Raw genomic sequence first — 17,204 nt, 5'->3', positions numbered from 1 at the left:
TATGTTGAAGGCAACAGGACACGAACATGGAGGGTGAAAACAAATATATTAGCTGGTTATTTGCAGGGCTGGAACATATACATGTGCATTTAGATGCAACTGGGTGGGTTGGGTGCAATACCCAGTAGCATAGTTTCTATATTCCCCCACTATACCGGGTGGGCTGGTGGGTGCGGGAGCAGCCTGGTAATGGCGAGCAAAGGTGGGGTGGTTTAGGTGGTGAGCAGTGGGGTAGAGGGGGTAATGGGTGGGGAAACTTTCCTTTTCACCATGCTTAGGTAAATTGGCTTCTGATGAAATTGAATTACCATATGTATATGTGATAGTTATCTATTTGTAGATTGTAAGCTCTTTTGGGCAAGGCCCTCTTCACCTCTTGTATCGGTTATTGATTGCTTTATATGTTACTCTGTATGTCCAATGTATGTAACCCACTTATTGTACAGCGCTGCGGGATATGTTGGCGCTTTATAAATAAATGTTAATAATAATAATAATTTATCTGATAAAACTTGAAATGTAAATACTGAAAGTCAGTGTGCTTGAGGAAACTAGTACAATTTACTTGGTGAGACAAAATTAACTGGAAATGGGCTATAAATGTGTGAGCCTGAGATTTTAGGGTAATGTGACTTAAGCTGGCGACACGCACAAATAAAATCATACGAAATATAAGCAATTTTTATTTTTTGACAGTATGTCCTCTTTAATACAAATATGTGATCAGCACTAATGGCTAGACACAAAATGTAGGCTTTCAGCAATGACACCCTACCATTCCTTACACAGCACCATAGGCAGAGCTACCAAATGTTACCGAGTTGTTGCTGGACTATAAATCTCAGAATAAAAAACATATAATAAAGGTAGAGGCATGCTGGGTGCTGTAGTCCAGCTACATCAGAGTTGTATTCTTAAAAAAATATTGCACAATAAAACTTTTCCACAAATGTCCACAGCCAGGGACTGCTTTAGAATACAAAAAATCCTCCAATGAGAATCCCAGCTGATCTGTGTAAATAAGGCTCCCTGGTCTTTGTTCCTGCAATTGGAGTTGGGAGCAATAAGCACAGTTTCCCAGCACTGAACAAGTCTGTCCTTAATTCCCATGTCCCGTGTCATATAAAGGGGAAAAAAAGATATAACAACAAAAAATTGGAGCAGGAGGGCCCAGTAACCCCTGGGCCCACCGGGAGTTTTTCTGGTATCCTGGTCGGCTAGTCAGACACTGTGTCTACAGATCAGGCCCAGACTGGCAATCTCTGGATTCTGGCAAATGCCAGAGGGGCTGCTGTAAGATGCCATAGACAGTCACTATTTATTGGGCTGGTGGGGGGCTGTTTGGGTCTCTGTGTACTGGAAATGCCAGGGTCTATTTTAGTCCAAGTCCAGACCTGCTACATGTCTTTTGATTTCTTATGTGACCTAAAACCAGAGGCTTGAAAGGCAGGACAAAACATTTACCTTCCTACCTCAAGAACACAAAACGATAAAGTGAGACATGAGAGTTTGCTCTCTATTGTATATTTATATATGTAAATATTCATGGAGTAAAAATATTTAAGCATGATCAGCACATGATAGACCCTCTGTAAGTAATTTATTAAATCCATTGCCTTTTTAATGTTATCTTTATACATTTATTGAGATACATAAGATCTAGACCAAGCACATGGGTACAGTGGAAAATCATGACCTTATTCTCCGTACAGACCTTCCTACAAAAATCCCTATAAAAAGGCGCAGCTGTGTTGACTTCAGCTAATGGATATTTAAATGTCTATAAAGTAATTGGGCAGACTGACAAAAGCAGACTATGGAGCAGAAAAGAAATGTCAGTTTTATTTTGTTCATTCAGTAACCCTGCAGGGGACAAGCTGCCTGCCCTTTAGCGTGATGAACAGATGGGGCAACGCTGGACTCTTCAGCTCGCAGACAAAAAAAGGGAAATAAATCCTTTCTTGCTGTCATTCTGCAATGAAAAATGATATTGCCCCTGCATCCTCACCCTCACCCTGATTCTTTTTGTCTGAGACAACAGCTTTAATGGAAAGATCCGCCGCTTACATTGGGTTACAAAACAAAATCCCCCCTTCTCTGAATGCCAATGACAAAGCTTTCCATACAGTATGGGGTTTTTATTCTACTAGACTTTTACAAACATAGTCTTAAAAATTCACAGCAGCTCCATCCTAGTGGACCTGACAGCCCAAGTAATGGGCCAGATCATTGGGCCAGCAATTGTATCACATAGAGATTTGTGTACAAAATTGCACTCTCTGAAATTTCGTTTTAAAAAAAAGTTTCTCAGTAAGTTAACCTGCAGCACACTGTGGCCTGAGGCAGCTTATCACCTGGCCCCATTGGGACCCCTCTCAAACCAGTTAGTGGAACATATTTTCTGCAATACTGTTTTCAACATGTAGGTGGTGCTGCGTATTTGTTTAAATAAATGCACATCGATGGCCAGTTCTTTGTAGTTATTTTAGTACAGGTAAGTATATTATGTGTGTAAACAGCTACTGTATATAAATTTGGTACTTGCATAGTTGGCAACATGTGACAATAATTACCAGATACACCTTGTCGCTGAGCCTTTGAGCCACACCAGCGTGAAGCTAAAAGGGGCCTTTACATGTCCATGTAACATATACCTATAACTTTAATTGATTTCTGTCTCTAAGATCATTGCAATTTGCACAGTCAGTGCAAAAAATAAAATAAGTCTAGAAGACTTCCAAGGAAGTGGAATCAAAACCAGGGACTGACCTTGGGAATTAGGGACAGGTAACAAGTATGTATTTATGGCATATGTCGAAATGTTATTATTTCTATATTGTATTTATTGAGGTTGCACTGTTGCCACTGATATAGTCCATGTCCCACATTATGAACCCCATGTTTACCCCTGCGTGTGTACTTTTAACTAAAAATATGTGTATGGTTTCAGTGTTTTTTTTTAGTACTATTGTTACTAGGTTTTAGGAATTGGGTTTTAAAGCTGAATGTTTGGGGTCTTCCACTAGGTTATATTTTCTGGGAAAAAAAACTAGCAAAACCATAATTTAAGCTGTGATGCTATATACGCACATCAGGCAGCTGTGAGCATTGCTTGCTAAAAGCATCAGTATAACATGACTAGACCTTACCTTTAATAAACATTTAAAAGGAGACTATGCAGTATATATGGCTAGGGACTGCATGCATGTAATGTTCCTATAAATATTCAATGACTCATATAGACATAGATTATTCTGCATGTGGAGTAATATTTTCTCTTTATATTTGTGTTTTTTAATTTCAAAGCATGTTTGACTTTACCAAGCTATAACATTTAGAACTACAATTCTCTATCTGGGGGTTAACCTTGTTTTAAAAAGTATTTATTCTAAATCCCGAATGAGGGAGCGCAGTATAGCCTCAAACAAGTCTTACTTCAGTGCACCACAAATCTGCCTTAATGTCTCTTCCTAAACTCCCCACCCCTTAAAGGGAAGGTCAGATCACCTAATTATATTACATCTAAAGTAAAAATGTATAGAACAAAAATCTAAAGGCAGAGCTTCCTGGACTAAGTGAAACCCCTTTTCATCATGCATGTTTAGCTACAAGTTAATTTCCTGCTCTAGTGCTCTCAGTATACTGTGGCCCTGCTAATCCCGGGAATATAGGAGAATAGAGTGAAAGGGATGGGCTGGATTGTCAGGGAGATGCCAATGCCAGTCCTGGGTATGCATGGGAAGGGGTTAAATGGCAGTGGCCTTTGATCCCCCCTCATTTAGTGTCTGCAGAGGGAGGGAGCTATAGACTGAATGAAAGGAGACAGGAGGTGGAATCAGGTTACACCCCAACTCACACTCCTTTGGCAGGAAGGCACTGAGCTGCTCTCTCCCTCCTCTTCCTCCCATCCCTCACACTGCACACCTCTGTGTCACCCACCCACACAGACCCACTTTGTATTAATCCCACACTGCACCTCTGTTACACACACACACACACACACATCCTTCTCTGCTACAGGCACTTGGGGGTTCATAGGCACATGGCTACATCGCATATACAGACTCACTGCCATAATGTTTCACACCTTAGTGCCACATGTGAACGTGGTGCGGGTACACAATACACCATTATACTGTCATTGCCATAGTTACAGTTTTATTTTGTCAATTTGACTTCCATTCCCCTACAGTACAGGAGGTTTATGGAAAGGTACTGTTTAGTAAATCTAGTCCAGTAGATGCCACATTTAGGGCCAGGCCCTTCACCTGGCCAGATAAACATCTCCACCTTGACTTACTGCTCTCCTTCATTGCTCACACAGCCCCCTCTCGCCACACAGACTGAGGGAGAAGGTCTGCCCCCTCCCACCCACACAGGACTCTGCTTAGGAAGTTATCCTGTCAGGGGGGCGGGAGAGAGGGGGGGACAAGACAAGAGAGACCTTGGCCAACACAGACATGTCTACAGCTTTTCCACTCAGGATGCCCGAGCCTCTCTCTCCTTCTTGTATAAAAGGTTAAACTGCCAAGGGGCAGTGGATTCCTTACATTGGACCACATGGACATACTGGGCACCCCTGAGGGTATGAGGGGAGGTCTGACCTCTGACACAACACACACACAGACAGCACACACTATGCAGCAGCAGGCATACTTCACATTTTCTGAAGCAAATATGTAGGCACATGTGTCATTAGAACACAGCCAAATTATTATTTTATTTTATTCAGCCTGGCCAACCAGAGTATCACTTAAGAAGACTGAACACTTGTGCCAATACCCATTGCACAGTGTTAAACACATATACATATATACATAAATCTCAGTTATAAAATAGAACATACCTTTTATATGGGTGCCTTGGGTGGGAGATGTTAACCATACTCTTGTTTGTGCTGTTCTCTCTGCGGGCATTAAGTGTCCCCTTCAGCCCAGTCAGAAGACATTTTGGTATTTGCCCCAACCAGCTTAATGCCAACTTGTGGGTGGATGCCCAGAGCACCTGCGAGAGAGAATGCCAGTCTGACCAGGTAAGCACCCTCTTATCCTTCGCTAATGACACATTTTCATGGTGGGTAGCCTTTCTCAAACTGTTACTCTAAATAAAGGAGATTTTATTTAAAATTAGGAGCGATAAGTTCATTACTGTACTACCAGAGGGCTGGTAGTATCTGCTTTAGTTGTCAGATCCCATCATTCTATCAACCCCTTCCCCTAACCATTTGGCATTTTAGTGCAGGAGTGTCATAAAGAGAGCCCCTATATACGGATATTCAGGACTTTGTGTGCTTTCCAAGAAAAGGTTAATTGATGCAACAGTAGGGTTAGGCCAGCTTTGGTCTAACTGCCCGACCACTGGGCAACACCTTTGGTGGCAATAGGGGTAGAAGTTCACTTTTAAAATTAACTTTTAGTATGATGTAGATGTAGGCAGCGATATCCTGAGACAATTTGCAATTGGCCTTATTTAAAAATGATTTAGCTTTTTGTTCAAAATTCTTCAGTTTGTAATACCAACAGCTATCTGGTTGCTGGTGTTCAATTTGCCCTAGCAACAAGGCAGTAGTTTTAATGAAGGACTGAAATATGAATAGAAGTGGGGCCTGAATAAAATAAATTATAAAAGGTAACAACGACTGAATTTGTAGCTTCACAGAGCAATAGCTTTTTACTGCCAGGTTCAGCAACCCACATTTGAAAGCTGGAATGAGGTAGAACAAGGCAGACAATACAAAAACTGCAAAAAAAAGACCAATTGAAAAGCTCTAAAATTGCAACACTCTAAAAGTTAGATTTGTGGGTATACTTGTGAGTCAGGAAAACATCGTTTGAAAATTCATTTGACAGTTACCTTAAAAAATTCATGGCACTGCCTTTATGCTTCAAGCTGTTATACAATACCTGTCCAACTGAAGGTATATAATCCCTTATCCAGAAAGCTCCGAATTATAGGAAGGCAATCACGCATATACTCAAATTCCAATTTTATAGAAAATTCTGGATAATAGGTCCCAAACCTGTATAGTGAATAACTGGCTTACAATATGAAAACAATGGGGCATCTCTGAGTTAGATAATAACTTTAATATGTCCTGTCTACAAAACAGATATATATATAATGTACAGTATATAAGCATCTGAATCTCTTGTGCTGCAACACTAGTTTTTTAATTAGCTTCTATCAGAATTTACATTCCTTGCACAAAAAATAAGCTCCTTATTCTCTTTCCTTAGGACTGTGAAGCATTTGAAAAGTGTTGCACTAATGTTTGTGGTCAAAAGAGCTGCGTAGCAGCCCGTTACCCCGATTCAGGACTCCCCGCCTCTAGCTATCTGCGCCCTGCCAGCTGCAATGGCTTTATTTGTGCCCAGCAAGGATCTGACTGTGAATTATGGGAGGGACGACCTGTCTGCCGCTGCCGAGAGCGCTGTGAGAAGCTCCCTGGTTTCACCTGTGCTTCTGACGGACTCACGTATTATAACAAATGTTATATGGATGCAGAGGCTTGTGCCAGGGGCATCAGCTTGGTGGAGGTGCCATGTAAGTTTGTGTCATCCTGGCCTATCACTAGCCCAGCACCTTCAATGACCACCCCCCTGCCTACACAGGCTGCAACTCCAATGGAAATGCCTGTGCCACCTGCACTGTACCAATCACCAATCTCCCAATCAGTGCCCATTGGTGGCACTGTGGGGCTTCAGTGTGAATCTAGTGGACGTCCCCGCCCTGAAATTCTATGGGAAAAGCTTGGTGACGGCCCATCTGCTCCAATCATGAGGCCAGATCAAATGTATGGGAATTTGGTGGTCACCAATTTAGGTCAGTTAGTTGTATACAATGCACGCCCAGAAGATGCTGGCATCTATGTCTGCATGGTTCGGAACTCTGCTGGATTTCTCCGAGCCCTTTTCCCACTCTCTGTTCTAGGAAAAAGTACTACCACGGCTCCTAAACATCACCCGGTGCACCCTTCTGAATGCCAAAAACTTCCTGATCGCAGAGAGTGCCATGGTCCCCATTCCCTCCAGTGGTACTATGACTCACAGAGTGGGGAGTGCCATACTTTTGTACATAGGGGTTGTCAAGGCAATGGTAACACATTCTACACTTATGAGGAGTGCCGATCATCGTGCCATGCTAGGCCCCCTGACCTCTGCTCTCTTCCTCCTGTAAGAGGTCCTTGCAAGGTACCAGAGTGGCGATGGGCATACAGTACTATGATGCGCCAATGCTTTTCCTTTGTTTATGGAGGCTGCCAGGGCAACTTGAATAACTTTGAAAGCAAGCAAGCCTGTGAGGACCGTTGCCCTCAACCTCAAGTCAAGCAGTGCCAAGGATGTCACCCAAGGGGAAAACTGGTACCCAGCTTGTGCCATAGCGACTTTGTTATTGTAGGCAAGCTGGAAGATTCTGGCGAGGAACGAGTACTCAGGGTTGTCCTGGGAGAAGTGCTCAAAGATGACTACATGGGTCTACATTTGTTTCACACCAAATACTTGGAGGTCACACTTGGTGAAGGAGGGGGATGCCCTTGTGCTAATCTTGCAGGATCAGGGGACGGGCAACTTCTGATCATGGGTGACGTGCAGGATGGCATGGCCTTGTTAGGGCCATCTAGCTACATTCGCCCTGCCAATGAAAAGAGGCTGAGGAAAGTCAAGGACATGTTGGATAAAGGGACATGTAAACTTCTCAACAGATTCCAGGACTAATTTTGGTGCTACTGAATAAGTATTGTGCAAAACTGCTCTAATTGTTTTGTAAGGAGGTCAACAAGGACTTCAGATATTTTTAAAGAGGTTTCATTTTCTGGTCTTCCCAAAAACATTTACAGGGGCTTTTTTAGCCTCATGTTTAGTATCTGTTCCATTTTTTATAGCCCTCCTTGACATGAGCACTTCTGACCTGCTCTGTCCAAAAGCAGGATAGGATTTTATAGTTTTGCCTTGTTAGCCATGCTGTTTGTTAATGGACTTTGATGTATGCCAATATCTCCAGCTGTTGTAAACTTCGACTCCCAGCAGCCCAGAGACACACTAACTGAGAATGCTGAGATCTGCAGCTGGAAATGACTAGGCAGTCATTAAATTAATTAATTAATTATAGAAGCTTTCAAAGATGCTTGAGAATGTATAAATGACCTTCGTCTATATACAGTATGTTTCTTTGGTATCTCCAGACTATGTTAATTGTCCTGTTTGTTTGGTTGGTCGGTTTGTTTTAGGAATAATAGAAAATTATACTGGAGGTATGAGGAAGTACATTTGCATTCGCTAAAAGTTAAAGGTATAGTTTAGTTTACCTTAAAGGATAACTAACCATTTATTTTAAAATCCACTTAACATACCGTATAATATGACTTTCTATAGCATGCCAAAATATAACTTAAAGGTAAACTATCCCGTTAAAAAAGAGAACAAGTTGAGTTCTAACAGTAATATAGGGTGCATCAAGTGGTGCTTTACTGTAATATAGCTAGGGCAATAGTGAAAATACACCAGGACCGGACAGGCAATCTGTGTGTTCTGGCCAATGCCAGAGGGGCTCCCTGTAAGATGCCATAGACAGTTACTATTTAGTGGCTTGGTGGGGGGTGTTTAAACCTCTGTGTAAGTGAAAGGCATGGGCCTATTTTGAATGCCGGTCTGGCCCTGAAATATACCCAAATATATATATATTTTCTACCTTAAACTAGCACTAACATTCAAGACAATAGCTTATTATCTGCACTGTTCTTTGATTATAACAGCTACTTCCATTCTGCTTGCCTTTACTAACACTGACCACAGTGTGGCACGCTTCCACAACAAAAACAAATCTTATTTATAAAACACCAGGCATTTTACTTAGTGCTGTATCAGGACTAACACGACTAGAAAATGTTTAATGTTATATAGCTTCTTTGTTTTAAAGCATAATCTCAACAAAGATATCACTATGAGATTTCTGTGCATCTGTTTGCTATATCACTGATGTAAAAACCAGGTTGGGGGGGGCAATTGTTTTGCATAAATGGTTTACAACAATAAAATTATTCTTTTAAAAAAAGTCCTAATCACAAGATAGACTACTGAAATCTGAAGGCTGTTTTGCTGCCTGCAAAGAAACGCAGACAGAGAATGAGCCTAGTGTGGCATTAGAATTAAGGATGTCACAAGCAGCAAATTCTCACTCCTATGTGAGTTAACAGGAGCCATGGCAGCAGTCACAGCAGAAGGCACTACATGTGACATATATCAAGGATGCAGCTGTAGTGCTAAATCAGAATGCTCTGCATGAATCCCAAGAAGCTGTTTGGCTCTATCCCCAAGGAAATAAAGAAGAACCCTCAATGTATAAAAATTTAACCAAAATATTAATCATCTAGAGCTAAATAGACTAAAAAATAGTTAAAATTGAGTTTCAAAAGCTCAATGTTACAGTGTTCATTAAAAGACAAGCCAGTTTCTTAACAAAAAAGACTCCCAGTATCAGTTATACCCCTCTGTATATATTTCTTTCTTGCAAACACAGTTTCCGTACATAAATGATTCATACAAACAAGAAAACTTGTTTGGGCCTTACAGTTGCTAACACAAATGATGTTCACTTTGGCACAATGAGCCACAGCAGGCCAGGGGTCACTTCTTTCGGAAGATCAGACATTTATTATTGGCCGGCATATCCACCTGCAACACAAGTAAAAGTCATTAGGATAAAGGTCCAGCTTTCACAATATCAAAGTCAAATTAGGCATGTGACTGTGGGAGGGACAGTCCAACGGTCCTTTTTTTTTTCCCTCACACTCTTGCTAGAAGAAGACGAATGCACTGCGATATAGGCGACTGGAATATTCCATGAGAAGCAGGCATGATACTGTACATTTACTACAGATGCTCTCAAACTTTATTTTTTGCCGCCTATGATATTCCTGGAACTATGTCTGTATCCAGAAAAACAAAGTACAAGCAGCAATCAGTGTAATGATTATAAATTTCAAGGAAGGTTTGCCAGCAGCTACAGGGAGCTGGAGGGTTAGAACAAAAGTCCCCCTTCAACTTTTAGTAAAATAAATAATGAAAAATATATTAGTTATTCATGTTTTCTTCATTTATAAGATATTAGTAGTTTTACGCTGCTTATGCATTGCTTCTGGCAGAGCATCCCTGGTAATGGATTAAATGTCTGATGCAGGCAACATCTCTGGAAATTACTCTGCACAATTCCCTCTCTAAAGCTACAGCAGTTATTACAGACACCCCTCAGTGTAATTTACATTAGGTGTTTTTTTGGCTAAAAAGTTTCAGTACCGTCGCTTCCAGGCTTTTCTATTTCAACGCAGCGGGAGGTGAAAGAGGCCATTTTGGGCACTTTTCAGATTCGCCCTGTGCATGTTGCAGTTTTCCTTACCATCCTCTCCAGTGACATCCCGCAGGTTGTTGCTAGGTTTTGAAGATCAGATGTATCCCAGATTCCCCAGGCAGGGTTTCTGCAAGACAAAGAAGAGTCATGTCAGGGGTATAAGACTCTAGCTGGTGACACACTAAATCAAGAGAAATATACAAACATAAGCGACAGATGTACCTCCTTTTCAGACTGATGTTAAAATCCACATTGCTCTGTGGGGTGAGGATTCCATTCACTGAGTATGGCTGAATAAAAAAAAGAAATTCTGAATCAAGTCTGCAGGAAATAAAATGTAAACACCTATATACAAACAAATACACAGGCTGTGAACAATGCATCTATTTGTATATACAAAGTATGATTTTGTGTATACAATATGAATAGAAATATCTTAACAGATTTATATATTGATAAGGGAAGGCAATTGAGTTTACAGCCTGTTTAGACAATGTTATGTATGTATGAAATGCAATGCAACTGAGTGTAAATTCGTTTTAGAGCCACAAGATATGCTACCATCGACTCTTAAACTGACACATATTTTGTTGTTGTTAGGGCAGTAACTGATGGCACTCAATAGGTCTCTTACCCCATAAGTGAATAATACACCTCCAGGCATCAAGAGGTGTCCTGCTCCTTTAAAAAGACCCTTTTGGGAAAAGAGAGGGTTTCAGTAAAAAAAGTGGGAAAGAGACGAGACAAATATTTACAGAAGGCACTAGATGTCAGGGATTTGGAGAAACAGCAAGAAACTCTGACATGACGGGAAGGAACAAAGCACAAAAAGAAGACATACAAGATGGCAGCTGTAGGCAGAGTACCTGAGTATAAAGGAAAGGAGCATAGGACATAAAGAAGCCACACAAGGTGGCAGCTGTAGGCAGAGTACCTGAGTATAAAGGAAAGGAGCATAGGACATAAAGAAGCCACACAAGGTGGCAGCTGTAGGCAGAGTACCTGAGTATAAAGGAAAGGAGCATAAGACATAAAGAAGCCACACAAGGTGGCAGCTGTAGGCAGAGTACCTGAGTATAAAGGAAAGGAGCATAAGACATAAAGAAGCCACACAAGGTGGCAGCTGTAGGCAGAGTACCTGAGTATAAAGGAAAGGAGCATAGGACATAAAGAAGCCACACAAGGTGGCAGCTGGAGGCAGAGAAGTTAATATGAGCAAATTGGAAAGGTGAAAAGAGACACAAGATAACAACCATGGGCAGAGGAGGTAGTATTAGCATATTGGAAGGGAGAAAAGGACATAAAAAGTCACACAGGATGGCAGCCATATGTAGAAATTATAAGATGAGAATATAGGAAAGACACACAAGGTAGGAGCTGCAAGCAGAATACCTGAGCATATAGTAAAGCACAGGACCATAAAGCAGGCATACAAGATACTAGCTGTTGGCCTAGAAGGTAATATGAGCCTATAAGAAACAAAAGCATAGGACATGAAGAAGAGACACAAGATGGCAACTGTAGGCAGATAAGGGACTTTGAGCAGACAGGGGACAAAATAGAGAGACCTGTGTGCAGCTAGGCTCAGTGATATGGATCATATTGATGCAGATAATGAGGTGCAGTGAATTGGGACTAAATCCCCAAGTCTCCCAGCTTTTGGAGGAATCGAGAGTCCGGGGCTGCTCCACATTACTGAGCGACCAATGGGAGATATACGCTGAAATACTGTATGGAAGAAAAAGAACACAAATTATAAACCATCATCTTATAGTAACCCAGAAATACATGATTACCTATGTGTTCAGTCCTGTAGTGGTAAAGCAGTCGGTTTTCTCTTTATAAGCAATGAAGTGCAAATCTACAATCAGATCCAACTTTAAACAAAGAATTAATTTACAGAACAAATTTCTGTATGAGGCAGAATCTGATATTGTGTCCGACATTACTAACTGCCAAGTGTCATAACTACAGGGAGTACAGAAAGCGAATAGCGAACCCTATAAGGTCCGTGAATTCCCCCCACCATTGGCTAAATGGATAAGTAAGCATCATATCTGTGGTAGTAAGAGGCCCAAAATGCTTTTTACCAGAGCCCGGTGTGGCTCATTTATGCAAAGGCACATGCTAATGCTGGATTGTGGGCCAGTGAGCTGGGGGCAAACATTTCCATTGTCAATATTTAATCCCCCCCCCCCCCCCCCAATGCTGTTAAAGGAACAGTAACACAAAAAAATTAAAGTGTATAAAAGTAACTAAAATGTAATGTGCTGCTTCCCTGCACTGGTAAAAGTTGTGTGTTTACTTCAGAAAGTCTACTATAATTTATATAAATAAGCTGCTATGTAGCCATGGAGGCAGCTATTCAAAGGAGAAAAGGCACAGGCACATAGCAGATAACAGATAAAACACTATTGTATTCTACAGAACTTATCTGTTATCTGCTATGTAACCTGTGCCTTTTCTCCTTTTTTCCACCTTGAATGGCTGCCCCCGTGGCTACACAGCAGCTTATTATATAAATTATAGTAGTGTTACTGTAGCAAACACACCAGTTGTACCAGTGCAGGGCAACAGTGCATTATATTTTTATTACTTTAAAGCTCTTTCATTTTTTGGAGTTACTGTTCCTTTAACTGAGTAGGATCATGGGAGTTGTAGTTCAACAACAAAGTCACCACAGTTTAAAGAATGCTTTACATAAAGAATGACACCCTACGCGTAATCGCAATAAAATGGGCGCCACATAGGATTCTGAGGGTAACCGAGTTTTTTTTTTATACAAAGAACCACGTTGTACCGTTCCCATTTTTTTTATATAATATAAATATATGTAAATGTACAAATGGACATTTACATTTTAACTTTGCACATTTGAAAATGAAATAAAGCAAAGGTCTCCCTGCAGCCTGTGCAAAGCCTGCTACTGGCCGCTGTACTATAAGTATGAGCCAATCAGAGAATCCTCCGCAGTCACATGACCCCCACCAAGCCTTATCAGATTCCTCGCCTCTCCCAGAATACAGAATGGCTGAAACATGTAAGCAAGTTGAAGCGTTACTAGACAGACTCTTTAGCATGTGTAGCTTTGCTCTTGGCAGGATAAGCCAATCGATGGGCCGCTAGTCACATGACCCCATCAAGCATTATCACGTGTTTCACCTCTGCCGGCTGTGCGGGTCCAGCTCTGAGGGGACCAGGTGTAGGTTGGGCAGTGCCTGTGCGAAATGTGCGCAGTGTTGTCCGGTACCGGATGCCACCTCCAAAGCTCGCACCTTGGGGGCCGCAGGGTCCACGTACTGCTGTAGCACTTCCAGTATAGGACCTTTGTTCCTATCCGCTGCAGCCGCCACTAGCATCTTTTTCTTCGCCGCTCTACAGCCGGGGCTGCTTGACAAGAGAGCAAGGTGAGGCGGCAGGGCACGGCCGAGCCTGTGGAAAGGCTGCAGCAAACGAATAGCGAGGCTTAGATTTCCGCGATGATGCGCTGAAAAGGCGCACCCGAGCATTCGCGTCTGGCGCTCGGAGTAGGCAGGGAAAAACTACAAATCCCAGACTGCCTCGGTGCAGGAAAGCGGCGTTTTTACGTTTCCTAGGGATCGTCACTGCCAGAGCGGCGAGAGTTAAAGGGGACGTGTATTATTAGTTCACATTAAATGTATCTTATTTTAGAATAAATTACCCAATAGTCCCTGAGGGAAAGGCCAATGTTTTAGTTATTTGCACATTAAATATAATTTCCCAGTACTGACTGCTACTTATTGTCTGTACATAATATTTATTTTCTATGTTTCTTTGTTATTCACATAGCTTTGCATGGGTAAGCTGCATGCTGCATCTAAATATAAAAGATACTCCCCCCCCCCCCCATATAACAACATTTGCCACTTTTGAGTCGTAGTACAGAAAACCAGTTCTCCAGGAAATTGCTACTGAGTCCATTGTGCTCTATTAGGGCTAGGCTATAGCATAGGGATCCCTGAACTTTTTATACCCGTGAGACACATTCAAATGGAAAAGGTGTTGGGGAGCAACACAAGCATGGAAAAATTTCCTGGAGGTGCCAATGAGAAACATTATTGCCTATTTGATAGCCCCTATGTGGACTGGCAGCCTACAGAAGGCTCTGTTTGGCTTTACACTGGGTTTATGCAAGCAACACTTGCCTCCAAGCCAGGAATTCAAAATGGTCACCTACTTTGAGGCCCCTGAGAGCCAAATCCAAGGGGTTGGTAAGCGACATGTTGCTCACAAGCCACTGGTTGGGGATCATTGCTATAGTGGAAGCTTTTACAGAGCCCAATACTTGTGGTCTGACATAAGGTTCGGTGGCATTTTGCAGGACCTGCAAAAGAACTAGGTGGTTTGTGCAAAGCCAGTTCAGCATTTTCATGATGCCTTTGTTGACATAGCAAGGCTTACGATAGTAGGCCGAACTGCAAAGTTCTGCTAGCAGTTCAGCCTGTTTCTTGTCCATTAGCTTCATGTTGATATGAACACCTTACACCTGTTAGAAGACAGGTGCCCACAGCATGCCAGTCCGCCTCTCAATTGATCCTTGTTCATCTTTCTGACGTCCCAAACATTCACTGCTGGATACCTGTGCGCAAACTCTTTTGCCTAAAAAATCTGTTACCTTGACCAAATTTCATTGTGACTTGCTGTTAAATAGAAATTAATTTAAAGGGCTAGTTCACCTTTTACTTAAGAACTGGGATATGAAAATCTGCATTTGGTCATTTTTAATTCTTTGGGGGTTTTGGAATTATATAGTTCTTTGTCTATCAGCTCTCCAGCTGGTTATTTTAGCAGCAGTCTGGTTGCTAGGGTCCAATTACCCCCAGAAACCAGGCTTTAATGAGATTGTGGGATAAAAATAGTAGGGGACTAAATACTGGAGAATGCAATAAGTTGTTTAATGGGACATTTTCTTGTTCAAACAATAAGCTGGCCATCAGGAGCAGAACTATAAAGGAAACCGACTATACAAAAGCTTGAGGTGAGGCACGGGAGTTATAGGGGGCCAGATGTAGCAATCATTGTTTAAATATATGTATAGGAAAAATGTGCCAGTGTATTATGCTTTTTTTAAAAGAGAAGGAATGTGCTTAAAAAAAGTTGTGTTTCAGGCTGGTTTACTGAAAATTTCTTCAAAAACCCACTAGTTCCACCTATCCGCAATGGAGCGACGGCACTCCGCACACTGTACTGTAGAATAGGAACCTGGCCTGATAGGGAACTGAAGCAGGCAAACGCTTGTGTAACTGCAGGGCTGTGATTGGCTATCCCCCTTCTACTGTGTTCTGGCAGGGACCGTTAGGACACACCCACCCATCATTTGAAACACTGACTATAGTGCATTTAAGGGGAGCTCCAATAAAGGGAACATTTTTACAGATAATGATCATTTGCACCAAATATTATTCATTATTGCCTACAAAATTGAGGCGGGGAGTTTCATATACTATATGTTTCCTTTAAGAGGGCCCCTAAAATGTTTTTGCCGTGGGGCCCGATAGCTTCTAGTTACACCAGTGCATCAGACCTTGGGCATTTTCTTTGTGCAAGGCAATGATTCATGTTTTCACTGATTGGCGCGATTTAGATAAAGTACAAGACCATGAAGTGAAATGGCAGATGAGATTGAATAGTGATAAAGTCAAGGTAATGTATAAAGGGAACAAAACCCACCCTCCAATATACTCATTGGTATGGCACAGTGTCACTCAGTGAGGGCACAGTTCCACCCAGCCCTCTATCCACTTGGATAGGATTATTTGGGGCAAAGGTTTTGGAGGGTAAGAAATTGCAATGTGAATGGCACAAAGCATTGGCCAATCGGATGTTTGCTAGAGCGGGAAGAATTTTCACCCTGTCAGTATTACAGAAAGGAACAGGCCTAGACTGGGATTCAAAATTGGCCCTGACATTTCAAGTACACAGAGGCCCAAACAGCCCCCACCAGACCAATAAATAGTGACTGTCTGTGGCAGCCCCTCTGGCATTTGCCAGAACCCAGTTTGCCAGTCTGGAAAGGAGAAGCACTGGTTAGTGATGACAGCTGCAGCAAGTGAAGGTAGCAGAGGGGTAAAGCAAAGAAAAATATCCCTAACATGAAGGGCACTGTAGAAATACATTTTCGGGCAGAGATGGTCTATATGGGCATTTTAAGTACTGACATGGATGTTTTGGTGTATAAAATAAACATCCCCTTCCAGGGAGGCTACTGAAAGGGACCCCTTGTGCAGTGGGGGTAAGTTTAGTGTGGCTTGGAAAAAAGTGTGGGACATACACGCTCCACATCACTGTACAACAGACGGGTGTATACATCAAATATACACATTGCATGGACAACATGGCCTCCCCTAAAACTCCCTATCTGCCCCTTGCTAGTGCAGCCATTCACTGATGCAGGGATAGCCTCTCAGTCTTCATAGGATATAAAGGACATTTGCAACTCAAAATCCACTTCACAAGGGGGTGTGAGGTTTCCCATATGTAGAGAGAGAGACATGCAGGGGCACCGGGACAAAAAAGGGCTCAATAGGTTTATGATTTCCTCTTGCTACATCCCCCACCCCTTTAAAACTGCTTTGCCTCCATAAACATAATAAACTCACAACATCAAGCAGCATCTTCCTCTGTTTATTTCCTTTATTCCATCTATGGCATATCCTATTCTGTGACAAATATCTGGGAACACTCACATTAGAGTTTAAACTCTATTCACTGTAAATGGGGCCTTGCTACCCAGCATTCCATAGTGACTGGCAGCTGCCATTTCTCTTTAACAGAACGCCGCAGCTTGTGCCTCCCTCAACCCTAAACTTATGAGGCACGTTGGGTGGTGATACTTCACC

The 17,204-nt window shown here is 42.0% G+C and overlaps 2 protein-coding genes across 2 annotated transcripts; one reads left to right on the top strand and one right to left on the bottom strand.

Annotated features, from left to right (window-relative positions):
- The first annotated feature begins 3,629 nt into the window (after positions 1–3,629).
- Positions 3,630–8,496, top strand: wfikkn1 (WAP, follistatin/kazal, immunoglobulin, kunitz and netrin domain containing 1). The gene is made up of 2 exons (XM_002932449.5): positions 3,630–5,032; positions 6,237–8,496. Exons 1-2 carry the CDS (start codon positions 4,874–4,876, stop codon positions 7,713–7,715), a joined length of 1,638 nt encoding a protein of 545 aa, XP_002932495.1. The 5' UTR covers positions 3,630–4,873; the 3' UTR covers positions 7,716–8,496.
- Positions 8,497–9,477: 981 nt separating this feature from the next.
- mettl26 (methyltransferase like 26) lies at positions 9,478–13,922 on the bottom strand. The gene is made up of 6 exons (NM_001039734.1): positions 13,507–13,922; positions 11,913–12,072; positions 10,979–11,038; positions 10,567–10,634; positions 10,393–10,471; positions 9,478–9,671 (listed from the first exon to the last, which is right to left on the bottom strand). The coding sequence occupies exons 1-6, from the start codon at positions 13,701–13,703 to the stop codon at positions 9,624–9,626; spliced, it is 612 nt and encodes a 203-aa protein (NP_001034823.2). The 5' UTR covers positions 13,704–13,922; the 3' UTR covers positions 9,478–9,623.
- Between the last annotated feature and the right edge of the window lie 3,282 nt (positions 13,923–17,204).

Source organism: Xenopus tropicalis, chromosome 9, assembly GCF_000004195.4.
Source record: "Xenopus tropicalis strain Nigerian chromosome 9, UCB_Xtro_10.0, whole genome shotgun sequence".
Lineage (NCBI taxonomy): Eukaryota > Metazoa > Chordata > Amphibia > Anura > Pipidae > Xenopus > Xenopus tropicalis.
This window is presented reverse-complemented; position numbering and strand designations above follow the sequence as displayed.